The 26310-nt window shown below is 40.7% G+C and overlaps 1 protein-coding gene across 1 annotated transcript in view; it reads right to left on the bottom strand.

The window, feature by feature from the left end:
* Nucleotides 1-14567: 14567 nt before the first annotated feature.
* LOC136882390 (popeye domain-containing protein 2-like) overlaps nt 14568-26310 on the bottom strand; it is a 157111-nt gene continuing 145368 nt past the window's right edge. The window contains exons 6-8 of the mRNA XM_067155052.2: nt 23309-23527; nt 14853-15001; nt 14568-14711 (exon numbers count right to left, since the gene is read on the bottom strand). Of these exons, the coding sequence (XP_067011153.2) occupies nt 14568-14711; nt 14853-15001; nt 23309-23527 (512 nt within the window). The remainder of the gene's footprint in view (nt 14712-14852; nt 15002-23308; nt 23528-26310) is intronic.

The raw sequence follows: 26310 nt of genomic DNA, 5'->3' as shown, positions 1-26310 counted from the left end.
TGATATCCATGCGTAAGCAGTATTTGGCATAGCTATATGACGTAATCAATAATGACTATGCTCACAAACATTGCTATTTTCATCCATCGCAGAGATTCTATCAGCAAAATATTTTCTTTTCTAATACAGAACCGGCAAGTATACCAGAAGATTGTATTTTATTCGCGGCATAATAATTTAGCCTTGTTGCCGCACTATATTTTGTTCAATTAATTAGGTTTGTATTTCCCAGGAATAATTTTCACTACGAGGGTAATATGTGAATAAATGCAATTTACAATAATAATAATAATAATAATAATAATAATAATAATAATAATAATAATAATAATAATAATAATAATAATAATAATAATAATAATAAATTAACCAATAGATTTCAGGTTCTGATTTCATAATATAAAAATAAGCCGTTATATTTCAATGTGAAAAATTTCATTTCACTTCAGATTTATGTGAAATTTGATTCATTCAACTGTTAGAAATCTAATAACTCTTCGCTATTTTCTGAACGACTTCTAATTGACTTAGATTCCTGTCGAACTGAATATTTTAACAAAACACTTTAAACTTTTAAACTGGTCCTTCAGTGGAATCATAGATATAGCATTACGTTAATGCTTTGCAGTGTTTGAAGGTACTCATGACACTAGAGAAAATAACTGAGGGAACGATAATTAAAGTGGTGTTGACCACTGAACATAAAATTGAGGGAAACGAATGTTGAACTCTCAGAGACAAGCTGCAGAAAAGACGCACTGTCATAGTTCACAAACACATTTGTATGTCTAGGTTTAAGGAGGTCTGCAGATAGAATTCTGGGTGTGTGAAGTGCATGACATCGATTTTTGTGGTAGGCCCCTACTGATAAAAAGAATTTATTTCAGTATTATTCCGGCTTATTTACCGTAGTTGAACAAAAATTTGATTTGTTAATTGTTGATAATCAATCTAAGAACTACTTTAGCTTTCTTTACTAAACGCAACTTGCATCCATAGACATGACGTATCCCCCTTGAGATTTGGTAAAAGATTTTCATGTGTAATACTAAATGAATATTGTTATGAAATATTTCCAAAATGCTGTTAACAACATAAGTGAAGGTTATATTGTTGAAAACGTTGATATGAACTGACCATTAAGCAACTCGCAGAAAAAGGAGAGAGCGTAGCATACTAAATTGTTTATTCTCACTCCTAAAATATTCATATTTGCTTATAAAATATCTCGGACATGTTAAAAGAGGTGTTGAAGTCTTCTGAAACGGGGGGACTTCAGTTCCCCTTAATATCAAAAACTACGAGTTGGTTATGATCAATCAATCAGGAAAGAAAAATCACACAAAATTACAACATCAAGAAGCACATGGAGTAGATATTTTGAACAGGACACGGTATAAACAACCATTTAATCTTCTTTCACATATTGGGATCGTACAACAATTCCAAATATTCAGATATACACATTTTATGCCACAGTATAAAACTGGTATGCGCTGACGTAAAAAATGTACAAACATAACAACAACGATTACTCTTACAGTGAAACGAACATGCAAGCATTAAAACGTCTAAACAATTATTATTAACATCTTGTTATAACGATAAATGTTCAACAGAAGACACGGCCATATTTGACATATGTGATCTATAGTTTACACAGGAATGAAAGCATGTTTAGATGAAGTCTGATGCACATTACTGTTGCTAAATATGCCTAAGAGATGCAATAATGCGTGTTTCGTAGTATTTTGATTTTGGTATTATGTATTTCATTTGCTTTAAAGAAGTCCAACCGTTCATACCAATTTTAGTGCAAATTTATGAAGAAAAATATAATTAAATTAGAAAGAGATTAAATTAATTCAATTTTGTTTTAATTTAGTGCAAATTCTATTGCTTTATTCTTTACTTCACTACAAAAATGCTCATAGTTCTTTAATTCCATACTCTTGCAGCACATGAGTTCCTTTTTGCTAATGGGATACAAGCCTAATGCTTGGGCTTTTTAATAAAGTAATTGTATTTTGCAGTCTTTTTATAAATGTTAAGGCATCTGTGTAGAAGTGTTTGTGTGGTGAGTGGAATATATGTATATATTTTATTATGTAATTTTTTAAAATTGTTTTAAGTGCATGGGAGCTGAAAGGCAGAATGAACTAAGAGATGAAGATGATTTATGATTTGTGTAAGAAATGCCTATTTTTCTCTTTCTAAATTTAAAGGTAATGCTTTGTGCTTCACTACTTCTTAATCGTTTTGTAGCAATGTTATTATATATTATTCATTTTAAAAAGCAGTTAGAAAACGTTTTGACATTTATTTCAGTAGATGTTTTAAACCAAAAATTATGAAAATAGATAGACAACCGTTTTTTTAATTTCCGATTGTTTAGAATATATTTTGTAGTATTTTCAGAAAAAATGTTTTGATTCCTTCCAGAGAAATGATTGTATTGTTATACATAGCATTTTAAATTAATGGAGGTGATGAGAACATGGCAAGCAGACACACATTACAAAAACACATTGATATCAAAGATAATTTGAGATCTTTTAAAAACACCTGTAAATAATAACATTTGAATTGGTTCATGTTCTGATGAATTTCATTTGTCTTTTGCGTATCATTATTTAACATTTCTTCTTTAAGCTGTAGAATGCAATATTAATAATTGTGTTTTGTGTTTGTTTATGTGTCACACTCACAGTTTTTCCTCCGGTAAGAATCACTTACGGCCTTTACGAGTACCATATGAACACATTATCTTGAAGACAATCTCCGTTTCGTTAAGTAAGCTATACGTTTGTTTCACTTTGACACTTCCGTTTCTCTTGCAGTTCCGACTGTCTTCTTAAGTTTTGTGAGCACATACACAAAACAAGCGAGGCACACGTTTTTTTTTTGCACCTTGGTGGTCTCTTCGTAGATTCATGTATCATTCTCCAATAGTCAAAATCACAGATATCGTTCACACTTGGGTATCAGTACAATCGTTGGTAATCATTTGGGTGAAAAAATGCCCCTATTTAGACCTAAATAATCTAATATGTCTCTCTTTTCGTAGTGTTGGGATTTTTAAGAGTATCCTGTATAACTTATGTTGATTTCATGAAATGATTATATTGGTTTACACGCTGGTATACAGTGAAAGTGATAGACTGTTAGTTCATCAGAAGGGTAATTAATTGTATGCTGTTGATAGCAGTTTCTAAGAAAAATTATGATGTGCAAGAAGACCCGACTGAATACAAAATCACAAATCTCCTGTAATATATAGGACTTTAATTAATTTAAAAATCGTTCGTCTTAAGCATAAAATGGAAGAGTTATGGCCGACATCGAGTACTGAAACTTTATAATAATAATGATATTCGTTTCACGGCCTACTAATTACTTTTAATGGTTTTTTGGACAGGCCGAGTTACCAAAATTTTGTCTTTCAGGAGTTCTTTTATGTATCGGTAAATTTATAGACACGAGAATTTGAGCACCTTCAGATAATACTGGACTGAGCCACGATCAAACTTGCCAACTGGGCTCCGAACGTTAGCGCTCAAACCGACTGAGCTGCTCAGCCCTGCTGTAAATTCCTCATCCGGTGCCTGATAAAAGACAATGCTTGCCAAACTTTGTATCACAAGTATTAGTTATGAATATCATGTTTGCAAGTGTTTCAAAGACTCATTACTCAAAATGACGGTGTGCATAATCTAAAACAAATAAATGAATGTGTATAAGTGTTCATCATTGCAACAGCATGAGGTGTCTGAAAACTGAATGAACTTCTCGTTTACATGGCTTGAATATCATTCTCCAAGTTCAGAATGCTTGCTGAAACTCTTACTGAAATTCTGTGTTATGGCCTTTCTTAGACAGTCTTGTAGTAGCCAGGTAGACAGTCAAGTATGACAAATTTGAGATAAATTATACAATTTAACAACGCTGATTTCATTCTTAATTTTGAGTTTCGTAGTAGCCTAATAAAAAGGTAATTATGATAAATTATACAATTAACAACGCTGTTTTATTCTCAATTCTGTTTTATTGTAGTAGCCTGATATAGAGAAGGTACGACGAATTTAAGGAAAATTACACAGTTTTTCAACGCTGTTGTCATCCTTAATTTTTTATCTAACATAATTCAATTATTACTTCCTTCATCTGAGTTGGTTCTTGTCGTTGTTCGTTGAACATTATGTACAGATTTCTGACATTTCGAATGAAAGTAAAGTGCAAATTCAATGGAAGGAATACTGAAAAGAATTGGATGACGAGATGATAATTCCTGTTTTAAAAGGGCAAGCATCGAAGTCTTTGGCTGGTAAGTTTAGCATAATATATATGTATAAACGATTATTAAAAATTCTTTATGAAACGTAATTTTAGTTTGACAGACCGAGGGAGCTTCAACAAAGATAATAATATTGTCTGAAGCAAAATGAGGGCATTATAGGATTAAATAAGTACGAAAAACGTGCTTAACGTAATTCCACTTCGGTAATGAATCCACAAAGCAGCGTTCTCTGTGGAAGAAGCCTGCTCTACTCTGTTCAACGTATTGCTAACTCGGCCTTCCAAACAATTTCCATAGCAGTCACTGAAGGTTATTTTTGACTGTGTTAAGAAGGGAAAGTGAGATTTCCAGACTCGTCTATAAAATACATAACTACAAAGTGATTACGATTACTACAGGATGATGTATAAAGCCAGTCGGTTCCTAGTGGATTACTAGAGGGTAGTGATATATAATTTTTACGAGGTAGTGGGTAAGGACCTACAGTAGTTGGAGGTTCAGGTATAGATGTATCAGGCGTGAACAACTTTCTACAAGCTTTATAGTGATATGTTTTTCATTTTATTTGCCACCCAGAAATGCTCCCAGGGATATTACATTTTAGGCCTACCTTACGATTTTTCTCCCTTCAAAACACAACAAAAAATAATCTTCAACCATATTCTTGTTATATTGTCTTTGTCACCTGTTTATACAACCCAAAGTATACAAGAGAGAACAATTTTTTGTTATGAATAACGATTTACTGTATGTTAGCCGTTTAAGAAGATAAAATTGAATATATTTGGAATATTTGTCATTTTATTACATTATGAGCTTGCACAATTAGTTAAGATTTCCCTTAGAGTTACTGAATATACCCAGAAAATTTCATTTCCTTACGGCGATGTCGTGTGTAAACCAATGTAATAATTCTTTCATTGATTGACTTGCTAGTTCATATACACCATAATGCTGGGGTAAATGAGTTACTTGGCTACTCTCATAAAAGTAAATTTAATTTTCTTGGAAAAGAAATACCTGGATGCTTTAAAATTCTTCCTATGATTCTTTCAAATATCGTTATGTATAAAGGAACAGAACCATGTCATATGAGTGTTCAGAAGACAAAGTTTTGTGTCAGTTTAAGAATAGTCAGGGTGTGAAAAATACTTCCAGTCTATCGAGCACAAATTATAGTGGAAACGAAAGTTAAGCCATAAGAGCTAACGTAAATACGTTATTAGGCTGAGAATGACAGGTTTCGCTCAATATTCAGATTCCTCAAACCGGACCAAGAATTAAAAAGAAAACTAGTTTGTAAGAGTTTACTCGACAGTCGAAATTGCTTTGTGAAAAGTAATTTGAAATTTGAAAAGAACATGCTAGGGTGTATTTGTTAGATATTGTTGAGTCTTATGCCAGTAAAGAAGTTATTTTTGTTACGCGCAACAAAATGACAATCTCACCACGTTATCGTGAAAGAAAGCAGCATGCAAAATTCCACCTCGCTCTACTCAAATCTACTCCATGGAAATAAGAGAGCTAAAAAATAAGTAGTAGCAACATATGCATATATACGAAACAGTTTATTGTAGAGCCACCATATATCTTCAGGCCTTTAATGTAATCCCCTGCGTTAGACTGAGTCAGTGATGTTATCTGTGAGGCTTTTTTTTTCGCATGCTCTGAAACTGGTTCTAACTTGAAGGCTTTTAATCGGATAGAATCTTTGCCCGGGCGTTTTTTTCTTCTCTATCTTTTTTCTTTCCCGAAATATCGACGATGCATTGACGGTCCTGCACTTACGCCCTCTTCTTGTTGAGACATATTCCCCGGCTAGCAAAACTTTAAAATTAAGATCACTCGTAAAGAAATAATAGCTGATCTTCACCTAACGCCTCACGCTGTCCAGGAATGGGAGTAGGTGAGCAAGCTGTAGCGGGAAGGAAGCAGTGAAGCACGTAGCATAAAGCGCGCACAGTGCTCGAAAGACAGCAAATTGATCTTCGTAAAGCTTGAAGAAATCTCAGTAAGTTTACCGATGCTAACTGTCACTGTAGCACAGCATATTACTTGCCGATTTAGGCTAGACGGCAACCACTTGGCTTCAAGTGCCTGCGCAGTGCACAATCGAAAGTATGCTGACAAGAGAACTGTCGGTACGTTCATATCGAAACCGATAACGTAATTTCTCAGAGGAAGAGAGGACCATAAGAAAGCTCTATACAAAAATTTAGCAGCCACTTCGAGTTGCTAGGACTTGATCTCGATAGAAAATGTCTAATAAGATCACACGCGTTAGCATATAGGGCCTATCTAGACGTGGACAGCCCTGGTGACCAGCTGGAGTTTTCTGTGCCAGGCAGTTAACACATGTTCCTTTGAGAGACCAGTCATGAACCCGACTAATGGTATAGAGTATGCACTACGTTATTTTCGTGAAAAAGGTTGCTCTTCTTGCCGTGAATAACTTCGGAGGAAGGAGAGATGGGTCAACATGTTATTGTAACTCATCCCATGGGGGCCAGCATTGTCTCAGATTCGTGTCTGGAGAGAAATAGTGACAGTGAAATTGATCGCGGAAGCAGCAACACCTCATCTGTATTACAGTATCTGAAAGAGAAGGCAGCACACCATTGCCAGATACGAGAGGTATTACCGAGTTTGAGCTCCGCGTCTGATTGCCGTCGATCCAGTGAAGCGACACCGCAGTCACCTGACAAATCTACCAGTTCAAATTATGCTTCCAGTCCACAGAAGAAAGTTAAACATGCTGTAGATCTTGCGTACAAGAGGATAGCTACACATTTATGGTTAAATATGGGGTGGGGTGTCAAGAAACGGTTGTCGCAAAAAATTATCGTATGGTGACGTAACTACGACACCTGTACGTGTGTGGAAGAAAGAATCTGCGCCAGTAGGTCCCGTTGAACAAAGGAAGCTGATCTATAAAAAAAATATGTTCTCGCTTCGCAGAAGCAAGAAGTATGAAGCAGAATATTTGTGATGAAGATCTGCGACTGTGGGCCTTGGAACTTTCAAGAGAGATTTCATTGTGACAAAATAATTTCGGCGCATCTACTGGTTGGTTGAATCGCTTTAAGAAAAAGTAGAAAATCAAAAGTAGAAAAATCACGAAATTTTTACCCCGTAAGTACCTGCAAGAAGTGGAGGGAACATGTAAAGTTGCGAAGAAATGTGTGGGAGCAGTTACAGAGCGATTTTTAGACTACGCTTCTTCTTCAATATACAATACAGATTATTTTCATCGGGCGAGTTGGCCGTGCGAGTAGAGGCGCGCGGCTGTGAGCTTGCATCCGGGAGATAGTAGGTTCGAATCCCACCAGCCCTGAGGATAGTTCTCCGTGGTTTCCCATTTTCACACCAGGCAAATGCTGGGGCTGTACCTTAATTAAGGCCACGGCCGCTTCCTTTCAACTCCTAGACCTTTCCTATCCCATCGTCGCCATAAGACCTATCTGTGTCGGTGCGACGTAAAGCCCCTAGCAAGAAAAAAAAAATGATAATTTTCGTGCGCGAAATGAAAGTGGAAATGACTCTATTGTTTGTTTGTGAGAAGCATACAGAAACAGTTGTTCAATCAGTTAGTGCGCTCACCTTTCGTACACAGTTTTACGTATAGTCAAAACGGAGGGGAACTGAAACTTTCGGTCCGAGAGGTTTGAAAGAAACATTTCATGCGGAAAATATAATTGTAACAGTCACAGGCTGCACCGCGCCAGCCGACAGGATGCAAGGACTGTCTAGTAGCTGCGTTGTCAAACGGATTAGGAATCAAGATTTCGACACCTTTTAGCTCGAAATGGCAGCTAAATTGAATGTATTGGTTTAAAGAAGCCTTCTTCCCCTTCACCGAAGACAAATGTTTGCTACTGTTAGATTCCTGGACTAATTATATTGATAAAAGCTGTCTTGAAGGCATTCCTCCAGGCAATTCTCCAGATTCCTCCTGGCTCTATGGGGAAAATATAGCCCTAGATAAGATTTCTTTCGGCATTTGAAAGCTTTATTTCGCAGTTTAACAGACATTGTTTGTGCCGGCTTGTGAAAACGTTCAGTCTGGTGTTTATCAGAGAAACAGCATTTTGAAAATTCAATTCTTCTTTCATTTATAAATTTCTTCCCCACGGTTCTAGGACATGCTTAAATATTCGTGGTTCACAACCAATTGCACAACGGAAAGACCACCCGAGTTTGAAGTGCCTGCCAAATATTGCCTTCAAATAAATAAGGAAAACTCTAAAAAACATTCGTTGTGCATGGTGCCAAAATATTTGTGTTTTTATCATGCGATTAACGCACCTCATTTATTTTTCACATTCGTTCACTAACAATAAGGACCTTGGTGCGCGGTAGCCTGCCAGTTCTTTCTCTTTCTCTCTCGGTCTCCAGCACAACTGCAATTGTACTGCGCTGTGCACCGCGCCAGCCGACAGGATGCAAGGACTGTCTAGTAGCTGCGTTGTCAAACGGATTTTGAATCAAGATTTCGACACCTTTTAGCTCGAAATGGCAGCTAAATTTTTGTACATCGCTATTTTATGGTCTCCTCATCCTCTAAGCGAAATTGCATCGTCAGTTTCGATATGACCGTATCGACAGTTCTCTTTTCAGCACACTAGCGAATGTGCACTGCGCAGGCGTGTGAAGTCAAGTGGTTGCCACCTGGCCTCAATCGGCAAGTAATACGCTGTGCTACGGTGACAGTTAGCATCGGTCAACTTCCTGAGAGTTCTTCAAGCGTTACGAAGACCCATTCGCTGTCTTTCGCGCACTGCACGCGCCTTACGCGATCACTTGAAGTGCGCTAAACTTGACCATATTTACTTCTTATTACGACTCAGAAGTGTATGACCGAAGGACATTTACCTGAAGGCAGTTAGTCTCTGTGAAGTTAGATTATTTTTCACGATACAGGTCGAACAATGTAGTTGTGAATTTACTTATGGAGTGATGTTAAATATGCAATACAATTTTACGAGTGATACATATTTTTCGTTTCATATATGATAGGCGAGACATTTTATCATGTTTACGATGCTGTGTTAAATATGGTACATTTATTTAAGGTCGGAGCGAAATATGCTCGTGAGTTTCTAAGCAGTTCAAGTCCACGACATCAGAGACATCCTAGGAGTACCAGGACGAGGGTAGATTACCATGGATTCAGTCCAGCAGAGATAGGAATTTGGAATTTGGACCCAGGGTGCATTCTGGACTAGTACCAGGACGTCACAAGCAGAATTCGTCCCTAAGGTAATAGAAACCATAGTTGTAGTCGTAGTTATAACAGTTTGCCATATGCACTAGCCGAGACAGACTGGGACATTGTCTATGTGGACAATATGGTCGCAAATTACGTGTCTTCTAAACAAACACGGGCCTCAACGTAGGGCTTATTTGACCACGGGCCGCAACTTATTATCCCTGATTCGACTCTCACGTGTGATCTCCGTGTCCGTCAATACGTTTATAAAATGCAAGACACTGATCATGCTAAAATGTGTATCTGTCTTCTCTGAATTGAACAATACCGTAATACCTCTCCGCTAGAAAATTTTCGGAGCTTTTCAGATAATAAGTTCAATGCTAGTAACGTTGGAGCGTGTTTAGAACTCCACGAGACGACGAGCGGAGGACTGTATTCACTCGAGAGGTGGAGATTTTGAACATTTGATTTAAGAAATGTCAATAGAATATATCACAGTTTCAGCAAATTACCAAGTAAGAATGTATATTAAGGTCATATTTGAAAGTGAGATGACTTGGAAATTAACTGTTTCCGGACCCATGTTCAGAGTGCTTTTCTTTCTGCTCTGCATATGAGGAATATATTCTTCAACCATCCTGTTGGCAGCCGTACAGTTTTCCGTAGTTTCCCATTTTCACACCAGGCAAATGCTGAGGTTGTAACTTAATTAAGGCCACGGCCGCTTACTTCCCACTCCAAACCCTTTCCTATCCCATCGTTACCATAACACCTATCTGTGTCGTTGTGACGTAAAGCAACTTGTAAAAACCAAAAATATATCTTGGCTTGGTAATTCTTCCGTGAGCGGGCCAGGCTGCCAACGTACGAATATCTAGTGACCATTGGTCTGGATAGGTTAGGTCCGGCTTGTGAAAAGACCATTGGGCTGGATTATAAGAAAGTCCCTCAATTTATGTTCATCTACACACTTTTCGCGATAGAGATTGAATGATCAAAAACGTACCCTTATTACGGCGGTGGATACAATTTCACTGAATGTGGTACGGTAACCTTGTGGCCACTGATCACGTGTTCTCTAGAGGGAAAAGAATTTACATAGATTTTTTTTTCTTACAATTTGTTTTACGTCGCACCGACACAGATAGGTCTTATGGTGACGATGGTATAGGAAAGGCCTAGGACGTGAAAGGAAGCGGCCATGGCCTTAATTAAGGTACAGCTCCGGCATTTGCCTGGTGTGAAAATGGGAAACCACGGAAAACCATCTTCAGGGCTGCCGACAGTGAGGCTCGAACCCACTATTCCCCGATTACTGGATATTGGCCGCACTTAAGCGACTGCAGCTATCGAGCTCGGTCATAGACTTATTTACAGCCGATCACAGTTGATCGGAGCTGCCCAATAAGAACAAAGATAATGGTGGCACTTCATTCTTTAATGCTGTCTCGCTTTCCTTTTTCCTACATATAAGTAAGAATATTATTGGGGCGGGATGGTCGGTTTCTAGCAAGCAGAGAGGAAGGATCTCTCCTCTCTGCTATTTCAGGTATTTTGAAACATTACTTTTCAACCATTCTAAATGATTCCCAGAGATTACAGAAGCGTTGCCAAATTCTATAATTTTTGTCACATGCTGTGTACAGATTCGTTAAAAATTGTAAACATGTTACTAGGCTGGATAAGAAAAGCGGGACCGAGCTCGATAGCTGCAGTCGCATAAGTGCGGCCAGTATCCAGTATTAGGGAGATAGTAGGTTCGAACCCCACTGTCGGCAGCCCTGAAAATGGTTTTCCGTGGTTTCCCATTTTCACACCAGGCAAATGCTGGGGCTGTACCTTAATTAAGGCCACGGCCGCTTCCTTCCCACTCCTATCCCTTCCCTGTCTCATCGTCATCATAAGACCTATCTGTGTCGGTGCGACGCAAAAAAAAAAAAAAAAAAAAGAAAAAAAGAAAAAGAAAAGAAAAGCGGGTTAAATATTTGTAAGCTATGAATGTGCTACTGTGTATAGTTAAGCTGCAGTAGCGGGGTTATGACTTATGACGAGATGCTATGCAACAAAAACTGCAGCGTAAGTTGTGTGTGTCCCAACAAACTATTCTCCATACTTGCAAATTCATAGCCTTCTACTGTTTAATCATCTTTCCTTGTATGGCACAGAAACAAGTTTACAATTCTTAAACGCCTTGGTGCATAATGCTTCAATTAGTTTTTCAATATGATGCTTTGTTTCTTGATGTGATTTCAGGAATCTAGTCCGCCTCTGTGGTCTAGTGGTTAGTGTGATTAGCTGCTACCCAAAGAGGCCCGCGTTCGATTCCCGGCTCTGCCACGAAATTGAAAAAGCTGTACGAGGGATGGAACGGGGTCCACTCAGCATCGGGAGGTCAACTGAGTAGAGCGGGGTTCGATTCCAACCTCAGCCACCCTCGAAGTGGTTTCCCGTGGTTTCCCACTTCTCCTCCAACCAAATGCCGGGATGGTACCCAACTTAAGGACACGGCCGCTTCCTTCCCTCTTCCTTGTCTATTCCTTCCAATCTTTCCACACCCCCTCCATAAGGCCCCTGTTCACAACATAGCAGGTAAGGCCGCCCGGGTGAGATACTGGCCCTCCTCCCCAGTTGTATCCCCGATCCAAAGTCTCACACTCCAGGACACTGCCCTTGAGGTGGTAGAGGTGGGATCCTTCGCTGAGTCCGAGGGAAAAGCCAACCCTGAAGAGTAAAGGGATTAAGAAAGAAAGAAAGAAAGAAAGAAAGAAAGAAAGAAAGAAAGAAAGAAAGAAAGAAAGATTTCAGGAATCTAAAGATATCCGCTGGTTAGGACGAAACATGGCATTCTGTGTAATAACATTTGTATTTCAATTTTTATAGCTTAACTCTTCGTTTATATTAAAAATATGCTTGACTGAATAGAAACTTTCTCATACTTCCACTGTTAAGCATAGCATTGGGGAGAGGAGGGATTGAATGGTTGCTCCTTCAGTCTTGTCCATGCGTGATATTATGTTCTCAAAATTCCTTTTATGCATACCTAAGGTGAAATTATTTTGCTAATTAGTGGCCCATTTGGATTTTGATTAGCATTTTCTTTAAAATTCTGAAATCACTCTTAATATACCTATGAAAGAAACGGAATTGTTTTAGATCTTGGTCATTCCAAGTAGATTAAGCTTAATATTTCAGAATCTCCCCGGAATCAAGAACAGAAATCCCGATTTTTGTGTGGAATTAATCTCGTATTAGTGCAGACCGTTGTAAAAACTCGCTGGTTGTGATTTAAATAGATTGGAGCAATGTTAAGTCCTCTTGCTCTAATTGGAATAATTCAACTTATCAAATATAAAATGAAATATTTCTTGCCTAACATAACTCATGAGCCACAAGGAAATTTAAAAAAAATGTTACCGAGACATTCATCTCTGATCTACATTTTGAGAACATTACGTGCTACCTTTTTTCCACTAGTTGACCTCGATGTATCGGATTCAAGTAACTTAGAACGTAACATATATACAGACCTAAGTGCGCACTGACTGGGCGATTCACATTAGAAACCTTAGTAATCGAAAACAGCGTGAAAAATATTTCACCTCATGAGAATGTTCCTTTCGGTAAGAGATTAAAGTTTAATTCCAGATTAATTTAAGAAAGATACATTTCATAATGAATTACCACAAAGCTTTGTATGCGAATATTTGATGATAATAATATCAATACCGAGCGAGTTGGCCGTGCGCGTAGAGGCGCGCGGCTGTGAGCTTGCATCCGGGAGATAGTAGGTTCGAATCCCACTATCGGCAGCCCTGAAAATGGTTTTCCGTGGTTTCCCATTTTCACACCAGGCAAATGCTGGTGCTGTACCTTAATTAAGGCCACGGCCGCTTCCTTCCAACTCCTAGGCCTTTCCTATCCCATCGTCGCCATAAGACCTATCTGTGTCGGTGCGACGTAAAGCCCCTAGCAAAAAAAAAAAAATCAATGATATCAGCAGTCGAAATGTGCAAGTCTTCACATTTGATGTCACCTGGGTGTTCTTTGTGCCAATTTCGACGTTCCATCATCACTCCTACCACCGTTCGTGTTAGCGAAACGCAAACGTTCTGTATATGGATTAGAATGACCAGAGGATTTTACCGAATTAATTTTGTCCAGCAAAGTTATTTTCCTGGCCGAGAACAATATGGCGGACAATTGATTTTCGCAACTTAAAATAATCCACGGAACTCGGCTGAGTTCAACGTGACTATCTTGGTCATATTTCCTGGCTTTTGTGAGCCTGTCTTCTGCCTCTCATATATAGCCTATAGCTCCTCGGTCTGTCTCAAATCACTGAGCGAACTCCGTTCTAGTCCTTAGTCCAAAATTATTAAGATATTTTGGACTGGTAGGGAAACCAACCCGGGCCTTGCGGGTAACGGACAGGCACGATACCTCTTCACCATAGAGCTGGATTCGATACAAGGAGCTAGCACGAAACCTTTGACTAGCTAGCGAAATAGATAAAAAGTCATGCAACTACATAGAAATAGGTTTGAAACCAAAACTGCCCTAGCATTTTCGATTCACTGTTCTTCACATTTGCATTTAAATTTAAATAGTAGACTTTTCTGAATTTTATTTTGTACGTGTTTTCTTTATGATAGAACACACACACAAAAAAAATTAGCATTTAATTATTCGAGGTCAACTGTTGGCAACAGAGGAGCAAGGTAATTTGGATGGAGACCGTTGGGAAGTGAGGAGCAAGATAATTTGGATGAAGAATTCCGTTGGGAACAGAGGAGCAAGGTAATTTAGATGGAGAATTTGGATTGCAGATTATAGCATTTAAAATCTGTCAGTATTATTCTATAAACCAGTAAATTAAATTTGCTGAGCATTTAGATACGAAGCATTAGGGAAGGTTCGATCATCGTTCGAAGGCCTCATAGTTTACTCTTGACGAAGAGCACGGGGGAAGGTGAACATTTGCACTTCAGTTTGCGAACTGTTGCTTCGCGTGTTGAAGAAGTCTGTAATTGTTCCTCCTCCCCCGTCTGAAAGCTGCCGTCAGACAGGCGTTTCGAACTTCACTTCCCGTCGGAGAGAACGATTTCTTGACTGTGTTTGTGTCGGAGGTGGTGCTAATACTGGTACTATGACAGGTACCAGTGTCACTGGAGGTGTCTGTACAAACTGCTGCACCTGCTGTAACTGTTGAACTTGTTGTTGCTGTGTTGTCGGTAGAGGTAGCGCTATCGATACAGGTATGGGCATCGTCTGCTGTGGATACAATATTGGTTGAGGTGGTTGTGAGTACTGCACTACCGGCTGCTGCAGGGGGTGCGTCAATACGGGGGACTGCTGGACAACTGTAGTGGCTGCTGTTGTCACCAAGGCTTGATGGGTGTAGTTGGCGAACGGCGACGTCACTGGAAAGTGGTTGGCAACCACAGGTATCCAGCATTGCTGCTGCGGATGTGGATTTCTGTTCGGAGAACATCCTGAAAGAGAAAATAGTAGTTATGGCTAAAAAAAAAAACAGTACTCTCTATACTGATAACTAGAGTCCGGATTATTAGGTACTGATAGGTTAGAATGCAAACTTACTTACGCCAGTAACAAGTATACCCTACACTGTACAACGGTTATGCTATGAGATTTGCATAGACATTAGGGGTACACCCTATGGAACTCCTTGAATATATTCTACTCTTCCTACATTATTGTACAACGGGTTGCATTACACTTCCTACAAACCAAATTACTTTGCATTCTAACCTATTACCACCTAAAAATCCGAGGTATACTGATAACAACACATAATCATAACCGTTGGGGTAATAGAGCTGTAACCATTTTGTGCAGTCTACGGTCCTGTTGCAGACACTTGTATCCTTGGATCATGCGTTACTGACTACCATACCAACTCTGCTAAATGAACTCAGCTATGCTGCTTATGAGCTCCTGTGTACATTTTTAAAATTAGTATTCAAATTACAATTTGAGTGGTTTATCTCTGACCAGGCGAGTTGGCCGTGCGGTTAGGAGCGCGCAGCTGTGAGCTTGCATCCGGGAGATAGTTGGTTCGAACCCCACTGTCGGCAGTCCCTGAAACATGGTTTCCCCATTTTCACACCAGGCAAATGCTCGGTATGTACCTTAATTAAGGCCACGGCCACTTCCTTCCCACTCCTAGGCCTTTCCTATCCCATCGTCGCCATAAGACCTATCTATGTCGGTCCGACGTAAAACAAATAGCGATTTATCACTGAAAACAATAAGTGTCACTGTGAGTGATATATTATAATTTGCTTCTCTGTTGTTATTGTTGTTGTCTTCTTGTTGTTGGTTTTCAGGTATGGACATAAATGAACTCCATGTGTGATTGTTTAGGTCATGTTACATTAAATGGTGTTCTTGGCTGAATGGGCAAGACCCCGACAGTTCTTCTTCTCCTCCGCCTACCGCTTTTCCCACGCCTTGTGGGGTCGTGGGTGCGAACTGTGAAGCAAATGCTCATTTGGCCCTGTTTTACCACCGGATCTCCTTCCTGACGCCAACCCCATGTGGAGTGATGTTATCACTATTGCGTGTTCCTTTGGTGGTTGGTAGTGTGTTGTGTTGTATGAATGTGGAGAGGAGAGTATTGGGTCAAACACAAATCACCAGTCCCCGAGACAGAAAAATTAATCACACGAGATTAAAATCCGCGACCGGGCCGGGAATCGAACCTGCGACCCTCTGAACCGAAGGCTTCAACGGTGACCATTCAGCCAAGGAGTTGGACAAGACCTCGATAATTACTGATAAAAATTAAGAAAAAGAATTGTGCCGCCTGTACAAAAGGACATACTATATTTCACACTTGATTCTTGTTGGATCTTGTGAGGTATAGAACATCAGATCTCAACCTATTGCCAAACATGCCTATCTTCATCGCTTTGTAGTGCCTATTAGGGACAGACTTTCACCACGTTTGTGTTGTACATCCTTCCGTTCCTTCTTCAAGCCGATTTCAAACCAAGACCCCTGTGATAACGTTATTACCCTACCTTCATGTATACCGAATTCAGTTCCATTTTCCTACTTTTTATCTGAGCAGTCACCACTATTTTCACCGTATTTTTCCAAGTTCTTGGCTTTTTATGTAACCAGTGGATGTTCAAAATATATCAAAACTGAGCGAGTTGGCCGTGCAGTTAGGGGTACGCAGATGTAAGCCTGCATTCGGGAGATAGTGGGTTCGAACCCTATTGTCAGCAGCCCTGAAGATGGTTTTCCGTGGTTTCCCCACTTTCACACCAGGCAAATGCTGGGGCTGTACTTTAATTAAGGCCACGGCCAGTACCTTCCAAATCCTGGCCCTTTCTCATCCTTCCGACGCCAAACACCTTCGATGAGTTAGTGTGACGTTAAACAAGTAGCGATAGTCTGTAGTTTGCCGAGGGTTATACAAGTACGTCGGCCTACGTAGACGCTAACTATAGCAACATTTTCATTTCTTTAATTCTTTCTTTCTTAATCCGTTTACCCTTCAGGGTTGGTTTTTCCCTCGGACTCAGCGAGGGATCCCACCTCTATCACCTCAAGGGCACTGTCCTGGAGCTTGAAACTTTGGGTCTGAGAGATATAACTGGGAAAGAGGACTAGTACCTCGCCCAGGTGACCTCACCTGCTTTGTTGAACAGAGTGATTGCGGGGGGAATGAGAAGATTGGAAGGGATAGACAAAGAGGACGGAAGAAAGTGTCTGTGGCTTTCAGTTAGGTACCATCCCGGCATTTGCCTGGAGGAGAAGTAGGGAACCACGGAAAACCACTTCGAGGATGACTGAGGTGGGAATCGAACCCCCTCTGCTCAGTTGACCTCCCGAGGCTGAGTGGTCCCAGTTTTATGCCTCGTAGCACTTTTCAAATTTCGTGGCAGAGCAGGGTGGCAGCTAATCGCACTAACCACTACACCACAGTGGTGGACTAAAATTTTCCTTACTAAATTATATTTCCTAATTGACCGCACGTTTTTAATAAGGCAACATCGTCAGAGCTTAATGCTCCAAAGCTATTCAAAAGTCTGAGAAAAATGAAATTAAATTCAACGTCTTCTGTTTTATCTATATCTATAAAATCAAAAGTAAGTTTGTTTGTTCGTTATAAAAATATACAAGTCTCCAGGGATCAGTACCAAAATTTGCACAATGGCTTATGTGGCACTCGGACAGGTTGCAGAGGTAGTCAAAGTTTTAATAAAATTGGTCATAATATGTGATATACGGGTAGAAGATTTTGTGTGTTGACGCCATTTATATATGAAAGCTCTTAAGGAATAGACTGGACTCAAGAAAATGGAACTTAGAACAGCAAGGAATATGTATGATACAATCTAGTGATTTATTGTCTGGAAGTAACTCAATTCCATAAATGAGTATCGGAGTCCGCCTCTGCGGTTAGTGATTAGCAAGATAAGCTGCCACCCCCAGAGGCCCGCGTTGGATTCCCGGCTCTGCCACGAAATTTGAAAAGTGGTACGAGGGCTAGAACGGAATCCACTCAGCCTCGGAAAGTCATCTGAGTGGTTGGGGGTTCGATTCCCTCCTCAGCCATCCACAAAGAGGTTTTCGTGGTTTTGCACTTCTCCTCCAGGCAAATGACGGGATGGTAACTAACCTAAGGCCACGGCCGCTTCCTTCCTTCTTCCGTGTCTATCCCTTCGAATCTTCCCATCCCCCACAAGGCCACTGTTCAGCATAGCAGGCGAAGCAGCATGGGGTACTGGTCTTCCTCTCCAGTTGTATCGCCGAGCCAAAGTCTCACATTCCAAGATGATGCATTTGAGGTGGTAGAGGTGAAATCCCTCGCTGAGTTCGAGGGAAGAACCAACCCTGGGGGTTAAACAGATTATGAAAGGAAAAAAAAAGAAAGTATCAAATGATTGCATACAGGTGGCGAATTTTTCTCTATGATACAATTTAGCATTTTATTGTCTGGAATAAGTATTGAGTGATTGCTTTCAGACGTACTCTCTGGACTCTGTTTATTCCAACCTATACAGACTTCGTATTAATTAGACATTGGTTTACTGTATTGCTTAACGTACGATACTTTTGTATTCCTGTACGTTTCTTAGCTGCAGTTCTATAGCCCTACATGAGTATCGAATGATAGCTCTTAGTTGGTGGATTTTGCTCTATGATGATACAACACAGCAATGTATTTTTCTTGAGTGAGTTTTGAGTGATAGGTTTCAGATATACTGTACGAGTATATTCTTAAGCGCGATTGTCGCCTGCATCTCTCCGCTACTTTGCAGCGAAGATAAAGGCGACCAGGTAGGGAAGTTTTCGAGGCAATGGCATCCGATGTGCACTTGTGCAGAAGCTTTGCAATATTCTCGGTCGCCTGTCGTATATTGGTAGTAATAACACGCTTTCACGTTTTTAAGTCTATTTTTTTCATCGTGAAATTACGGAAGCTGTTGAGACATAGATCACGCTACATATTGGGTATCAGTGCATGACTGTGTTTGTAGATGCTATATACAGTGTGTCCCTGGAGGAATGGTCAATATCCACGGATATGACAAGAACGATCATTTAAAGCACAAAGCTCCACATGGACATATGATCATCTTTGGGCCAGTGGCGTGCACTATGTATTTTACCCACCCAACCTCTTTTAACGTTTTATTCTAGCCCAACCTATCTCGTCTCTTTCACCCTCTTTGCTCGGGATCTCCTTCTGCCATTAAAATAGCCCGTTGAACGCACAGTTGTCTATGGTGTGTTGTAAGTGAAGTAGTGCGAGGGACTGTGAGTGTATCAGAGAGAAGCATCGGTTAAACTGTGTTTGTACACGTGCTGGCTAAAATGCCACATACATACACTAATGAGGGATATGCAGATATGCATATTCTCACGCCTAGATTGACTTTAGAAAAGGCCGTTGAGATGGCCTATGTAAATAATCGTGATGTCAGTAAGATATACATTGAGCCTCCAGATTGCAGCGTTCTAACGGATGAAGATTCTGCATACGAAGATGGCGAAGCTCTTCTAGACAATCTCATCTGATTCCAAAAGCAGAAATAATTCATGGAAATGGATCTATTGTTTCAAACACTGTTCATGTTGAGGAACAGTCTAATGATGACGTCATCTTTTCAATCCAGAAGACGTTAACAAGAGTAGGCCAGGGCTAGAAAGTATCTTATGGATCGAAGGGGATATTGAAGAGTTCAACAACCCTTTCCGAAACCTAGTTATCAGAGATTTAACGACATGACCAATTTAGGAATATATGGGTGTTTTGTGGACAATGAAATTATAGTTTCTTGTGGATCAGTGTAAAAAATATGTTTTCTCTAATGATCCTGATTCTATGGTTTCTGTTCAGGAAATGAAATGTGGGGAAGTCCTGAATATAAACAAGAATTCGGTAAATGTGCAGCTCCTCTTATAAACAGGATAGATGATTTTTCCTGAAGACATTAACAATTTCCTTTCAAGTTCTATTTCGACAATTTATTCACTGGATTCAAACCCTTATACAGGAGCATTTCAAAACGTCAAAGAGTTTGGGTGAGTAAGACACATACGTGCGCGTCACTAACCTCAGAACAAATGTACATTAAATGCCTTCTATCTTGGAAACCATTCGGAACAGGGCATCTTCTTCTTCTTCTTCTTCTTTGAACTTCCTATTCTTATTTTTCTACCGCCTGTGGGGTCGCGGGTGTGAACTGTGTTGCACATGTGGTTTTGGCCCTGTTTTACGGCCGGATGCCCTTCCTGTCGCCAGCCCTATATGGAGGGATATAATCATTGCTAGTTGCTTTACGTCGCACCGACACAGATAAGTCTTATGGCGACGATGGGACAGTGAAGGGCTAGGAGTGGGAAGGAAGCGGCCGTGGCCTTAATTAAGGTACAGCCCCAGCATTTGCCTGGTGTGAAAATGGGAAACCACGGAAAACCATTTTCAGGGCTGCCGACAGTGGGGTTCGAACCTACTATCTCCCGAATACCGGATAATGACCGCACTTAGATATAATCACTATTGCGTGTATCTGTGGTGGTTGGTAGTGTAATGTGTTGTGTGAATATGAAGAGGATAGTGTTGAGACGGGCACAAACACCAGTCCCCGAGCCAGAAGAATTAATCACAAGCGATTAAAAAACGCGACTCGGCCAGGAATCGAAGCCGGGACCCTCTGAACCAAAGGCCAGTACGCTGACCATTCAGCCAACGAGTCGGACCATTCGGAATAGGGCATATGTCCATATTAAATGTTTTGCTTCAACTATCGTTCCTGTCATATCCCTGAATATTGGCCATTCCTCCTGGAACACACTGTATATACCGCATGGGAAAAATAAAACTGAGCCGGAAAATATTTATAAGACTGACGCGGAATTGACCCTTGTTAATAAACGGGAGAACTTTCTATCACAGAAAATGCTGTAAACCGTGATTTCGATGCACCAATCGGTCACTGTCACATGTCTCCGCATGCGCATCTGAAGCATTTCCCGTGTACGTGTGAGCGAGTGAGGGGAGCAGACGTGTTTAGTGACCAGTTGAATGCAACACAAAATGGAGCTCACGATAAAACAGCGCGCGGTCATTGTCGAGTGTGATGCGAAGAACAATTCGTGAAAAACCTGTGCAGAACTGTTTGCGCAAGAGTTCAATACTGGAATTGTTTTAGCAAAACCTCCAGCAAAGTCTGGAATGCAAAACTTAGTGGCAAAATAGCGTGAAGCGGGCTCTATAGCGAATAAAAACTGAAACTATCCGAAAAGTGGTCGAACACCAGAAAATATTGGTCGAGATTTTTTGGTAGTCTCTTTAGCCTACGTCGCATCTACACAGATAGGTCTTATGGCGACGATAGGATAGGAAAGGGCTAGGATTTGGAAGGAAGCGGCCGTGGCCTTAATTCAGGTACAGCCCCAGCATTTGCCTAGTGTGAAAATGGGAAACCACGGAAAACCATCTTCAGGGCTGCCGACAGTGGGGTTCGAACCCACTATCTCCCGAATAGTGGTAAAATAGCGTGAAGCGGGCTCTGTAGCGAATGAAACCCGAAATTATCCGAAAAGTGATCGAACACCAGAAAATATTGGTCGAGTTTTTTTACTAGTGGCTTTACGTCGCACCGACACAGATAGGTCTCATGGCGACGATGGGATAGAAAAGGCCTAGGAGTTGGAAGGAAGCTGCCGTGCCCACAATCGCGCGCACCTAACCGCACGGCCAACTCGCCCGGTATATTGCTCGAGTGAGTGCGACGAAATGTCAATGCCATTTATCTGTGCAAGTGGGAATTAAGATATCATCGTGTCGAAATATTATCAAAAAGAACCTGCATCTGTGTCCTGACAAATTTACTCTTGTGCATACGTTAAAGTGTCCAGATAAACCTCGCGTGTTGAGTTCTGCCGGTGGTTTCTGAGTGAAATGGAGTCAGGGCTTTTGGGTCCTCAGTTTTTCATTTCTTCAGATGAGGCCATTACTAGCATCTTCTGTGAAGTTCATTAACGAGGGCGAATCCCCCGTCAACCCTATTCTGAATATTTTCCGGGCCTGTTTTATTTTGCTCATCCTGTAGTTTTTTTTACATTTAGCGTCAACGGCTCTGCCATAATTTTTGACGCCGTGAGATAATATCGGTCATTTTTCTTACTTTCTTTCCTGTATATTATGCCTCATCATAACGGTCTCTTGAATTTATGGCGTATTCCTTTAATCATATGGCCCTTCGTTTTGAGTATCCACCTGATCTCACAGCTGTTGACTTATCAACAACTTAGTCGAACCGACTGCCTGATATGGTAGAGCGTTCGCTTTGTTTAAGTCTAGGTCGACGAATTCGATACCAGCTCAGTCTGATGGTGTTGCTACTTGCCGATTCACCTGCCGCATTTCATTTTGTTACTTCACAGCTGACAACGCGCTGCCGCGTTTTTTATTATCTTGATCAGAGAAAACAAGGCGACCGGGAGCAGTAGACTCATCTTGGTGCATCTCTACATTTTTCTTTGTACGTATGTGTAAATATGTCGTGTTTATTCATGTTAAATACATATTTTAAATCACATATAGTCCGTGCACCTTTTAGTGACATTTCTTTCTACGAGGGTGAGGAGTAAGGAGTGAGCTCTCCCGTTTCCGGTTATACTGCCAACTGAATGGAAATGAAATCTGAATTGAATCGATAATGTGATCGATCGGTATGAATTTTCTAAACCTTTATTATCTTAAGCCATCATCTGTGGTATACACACGTTATATTACACTTGTTCTTAGCATGAATTCTATAGTTAGGCTTTGCTGTGTAAACAACAACAGTACTAGTACGTAAAGTGTTCGCCAGATGTCGCACAGCGATGCATAAGCGATTCATAGTTTGTGTTTCAAAGGTTGCCAATACGAATCTCGAAGATATCCGAGGTCGACCGATTCAGCACTAGAGTGTCCATGTATCTCTAAAAGGTGCGCGTACTTATACTAAGTAATGTGTTATTTATGCTCGTGTAGGGCAGTCCGGTCCTCCATTTGACTTGCATGAACTTGTATTTGTGCGCCTATGGAAATGAACTTTATTACGTGTTTCTGACATGTTGATTCGTCGGTCGCAACGGGTGGTGTTTTAAGGTGTTCAAAATATGTCAACCTTTTTCTGGCTCGTAAAAAAGCTCGAAATTCCGGCACCTCGGTGTCTTCGAAAACCGTTCAAGTAGTTAGTGTGACGTAAAACAAATAACATTATTAATTATTCTATAAAATCATGATCACGTTATGATGAACATACTATCTGAGAGTGCGGATGATGTTCTCCGCTGCTGTTGGGCGCGCCATACCAGTGACCTTACGTGACCCCTGGTGCCCGTATGGACAGCGTCCACACTCAAACTTCTGCTCATACTCTTTCTCCAGTGGTCTGACGGTCTGCCCAGTCCACCGATATCAGTGCTCTGCGTCGCTCCCAGTTGCTCGTTCAGGGAGTACAGCTTGTGGGTAATGTCTTTACCTGAAACAGATGTCAAAACTTGAGAGAACGATATTTATTTGATCATCATCATCATCTGTTTACCCTCCAGGGTCGGCTTTTCCCTCGGACACAGCGAGGGATCCCACCTCTACCGCCTCAAGGGCAGTGTCCTGGAGCTTCAGACTCTTGGTCGGGGATACAACTGGGGAGAATGACCAGTACCTCGCCCAGGCGGCCTCACCTGCTATGCTGAACAGGGGCCTTGTGGAGGGATGGGAAGATTGGAAGGGATAGGCAAGGAGGAGGGAAGGAAGCGGCCGTGGCCTTAAGTTAGGTACCATCCCGGCATTCGCCTGGAGGAGAAGTGGGAAACCACGGAAAACCACTTCCAGGATGGCTGAGGTGGGAATCGAACCCACCTCTACTCAGTTGACCTCCTGAGGCTGAGTGGACCCCGTTCCAGCCCTCGTACCACTTTTCAAATTTCGTGGCAGAGCCGGGAATCGAACCCGGACCTCCGGGGGTGGCAGCTAATCACGCTAACCACTACACCACAGAGGCGGACATATTTATTTATTTATTTATTTATTTATTTATTTATTTATTTATTTATTTATTTATTTATTTATTTAATTTATTTATTTATTTGTGGATCATCTGCTGAAAGATATTAAGTGGCAGGGAGGGATTCAGTTAGGTGAAAATGTCGTAAGCAGTTTGGCCTATGCTGACGACTTGGTCTTAATGGCAGATTGTGCCGAAAGCCTCATTGCCGAATGTTAGTCTAATATCTTGGAACAAGACTCGTTGGCTGAACGGTCAGCGTACTGGCCTTCGGTTCAGAGGGTCCCGGGTTCGATTCCCGGTCGGGTCGGGGATTTTAACCTTAATTGGTTAATTCCAATGGCACGGGGGCTGGGCGTATGTGTTGTCTTCATCATCATTTCATCCTCATCACGACGCGCAGGTCGCCTACGGGAGTCAAATAGAAAGACCTGAACCTGGCGAGCCGAATCCGTCCTGGGATATCCCGGCACTAAAAGGCATACGACATTTCATTTCATGTTGGAACATGAAAATAGATGCAATGAGCATGGTATGAAAATTAGCCTTTCCAAAAATAAATTGATGCCAGTAGGTAAGAAAATCAAGAGAACTGAATGTCAGATAGGTGATACAAAGGTGGAATATGTAGATAATTTCAAGTATTTAGGATGAGTGTTCTCGTAACATAGTAGTATAGTAAGTGATATTGAATAGAGATGCAATAAAGCTAATTCAGTGAGCTCGCAACCATGAGCGATCAACAGTATTCTGTAAGAAGGAAGTCAGCTCCCGGGCGAAACTTTCTTTACATCGGTCCGTTTTCAGACCAGCTTTGCTTTACCGGAGTGAAAGTTGGGTGGACTCAGGATATCTTATTCATAAGCTAAAAGTAAAAGACATGGAAGTAGAGAGGATCGCCGCTGGTACAAACAGGTGTGAACAATGGCAGGAGGTTACTCGGAATGAGGAGATAAAGACCAAGTTAGGATTGAAGTCGATGGATGAAGCTGTACGCATAAACCACCTTCGGTGGTGGGGTCATGTGAGGCGAACGGAGGAGGATAGGTTACCTAGGAGCATAACTCTGTTGTGGAGGGTAAGAGGAGTAGGGAGAGAAACGATGGTAAGACTCAATTTCTAACGATTTAAAGATAAGAGATGTAGAACTAAACAAGGAAACAGAATTAATTACAAATAGAGAATTGTGGCGGTGATTAGTAACTTCACAGAGGCTTGCAGACTGAACACTGAAAGGCAAAAGAGTCTATAATGAAGATGTATGTATGTTATTTATTTATTTATTTATTTATTTATTCATTTATTTATTTATTCAAACTGATCCAAACAGGGCTTGTCAAAGGACACAGATGATTTCGAAGAATAGCTAAGGAATAATTCTATTAGTTATAATACTTTCCAGAACAAACTTTTCCAAATTGCTATACCCTGCATAAATTGCATAAACTGTTCTCCTCAACCAAAAAAAAAAAAAAATCCCAGACCAGTATCTTTAAGTTCATATTTTTATCTAAAACGTAGGATATATTTGGATCAAAATATTCCTTCTTCTCTTTGGCAACATGTGGTTGAGGGACAAATTCCTAAGACAGTGGTTCCCTTTGATAAATAAGGTTATTCGAATAGTGACCTACATCAAAACATGCCTGATAATTACACCTTCCTCGTGTGTGACTGTAATAAACATACGCTGAATACCGTATTTACTTGAATCTAATTTGCACCCTTCTTTTAGGACCCTTACCAGCATTACTTGATTTGAGAACTGCAAAAATCCAAGAAAAAGCAGCATGATTTATGAATGATAATTTCTGACAAAAGAGTAATGTTACGAAAACGTTGCAAACGTTTGGGTGGGAAAAAATGAAATGAAATGGCGTATGGCTTTTAGTGCCGGGAGTGTCCGAGGACATGTTCGGTTCGCCAGGTGCAGGTCTTTCGATTTGACTACCGTAGGTGACGTGCGTGTCGTGATGAGGATGAAAATGATTATGAAGACGACACATACACCCAGCCCCCGTGCCAGAGAAATTAACCAATGATGGTTAAAATTTCTGACCCTGCTGGGAATCGAACCCGGGACCACTGTGATCAAAGGTCAGAACGCTGACCGCTTAGCCATGTTTGGGTGGGAAATTTAGGAGCAACGAAACGAGCAGCTTGACTAAGCTGTATATTCCGAGCTGTTAGTGGGGAGATGGCGTGTAATTTTTCATTTTTTCCTTACTTAAAAAAAATCGTCATTAGTAGGGGAAAGT

The sequence above is a fragment of the Anabrus simplex genome, chromosome 1 (assembly GCF_040414725.1).
Source record: "Anabrus simplex isolate iqAnaSimp1 chromosome 1, ASM4041472v1, whole genome shotgun sequence".
Taxonomy (NCBI): domain Eukaryota; kingdom Metazoa; phylum Arthropoda; class Insecta; order Orthoptera; family Tettigoniidae; genus Anabrus; species Anabrus simplex.
This window is presented reverse-complemented; position numbering and strand designations above follow the sequence as displayed.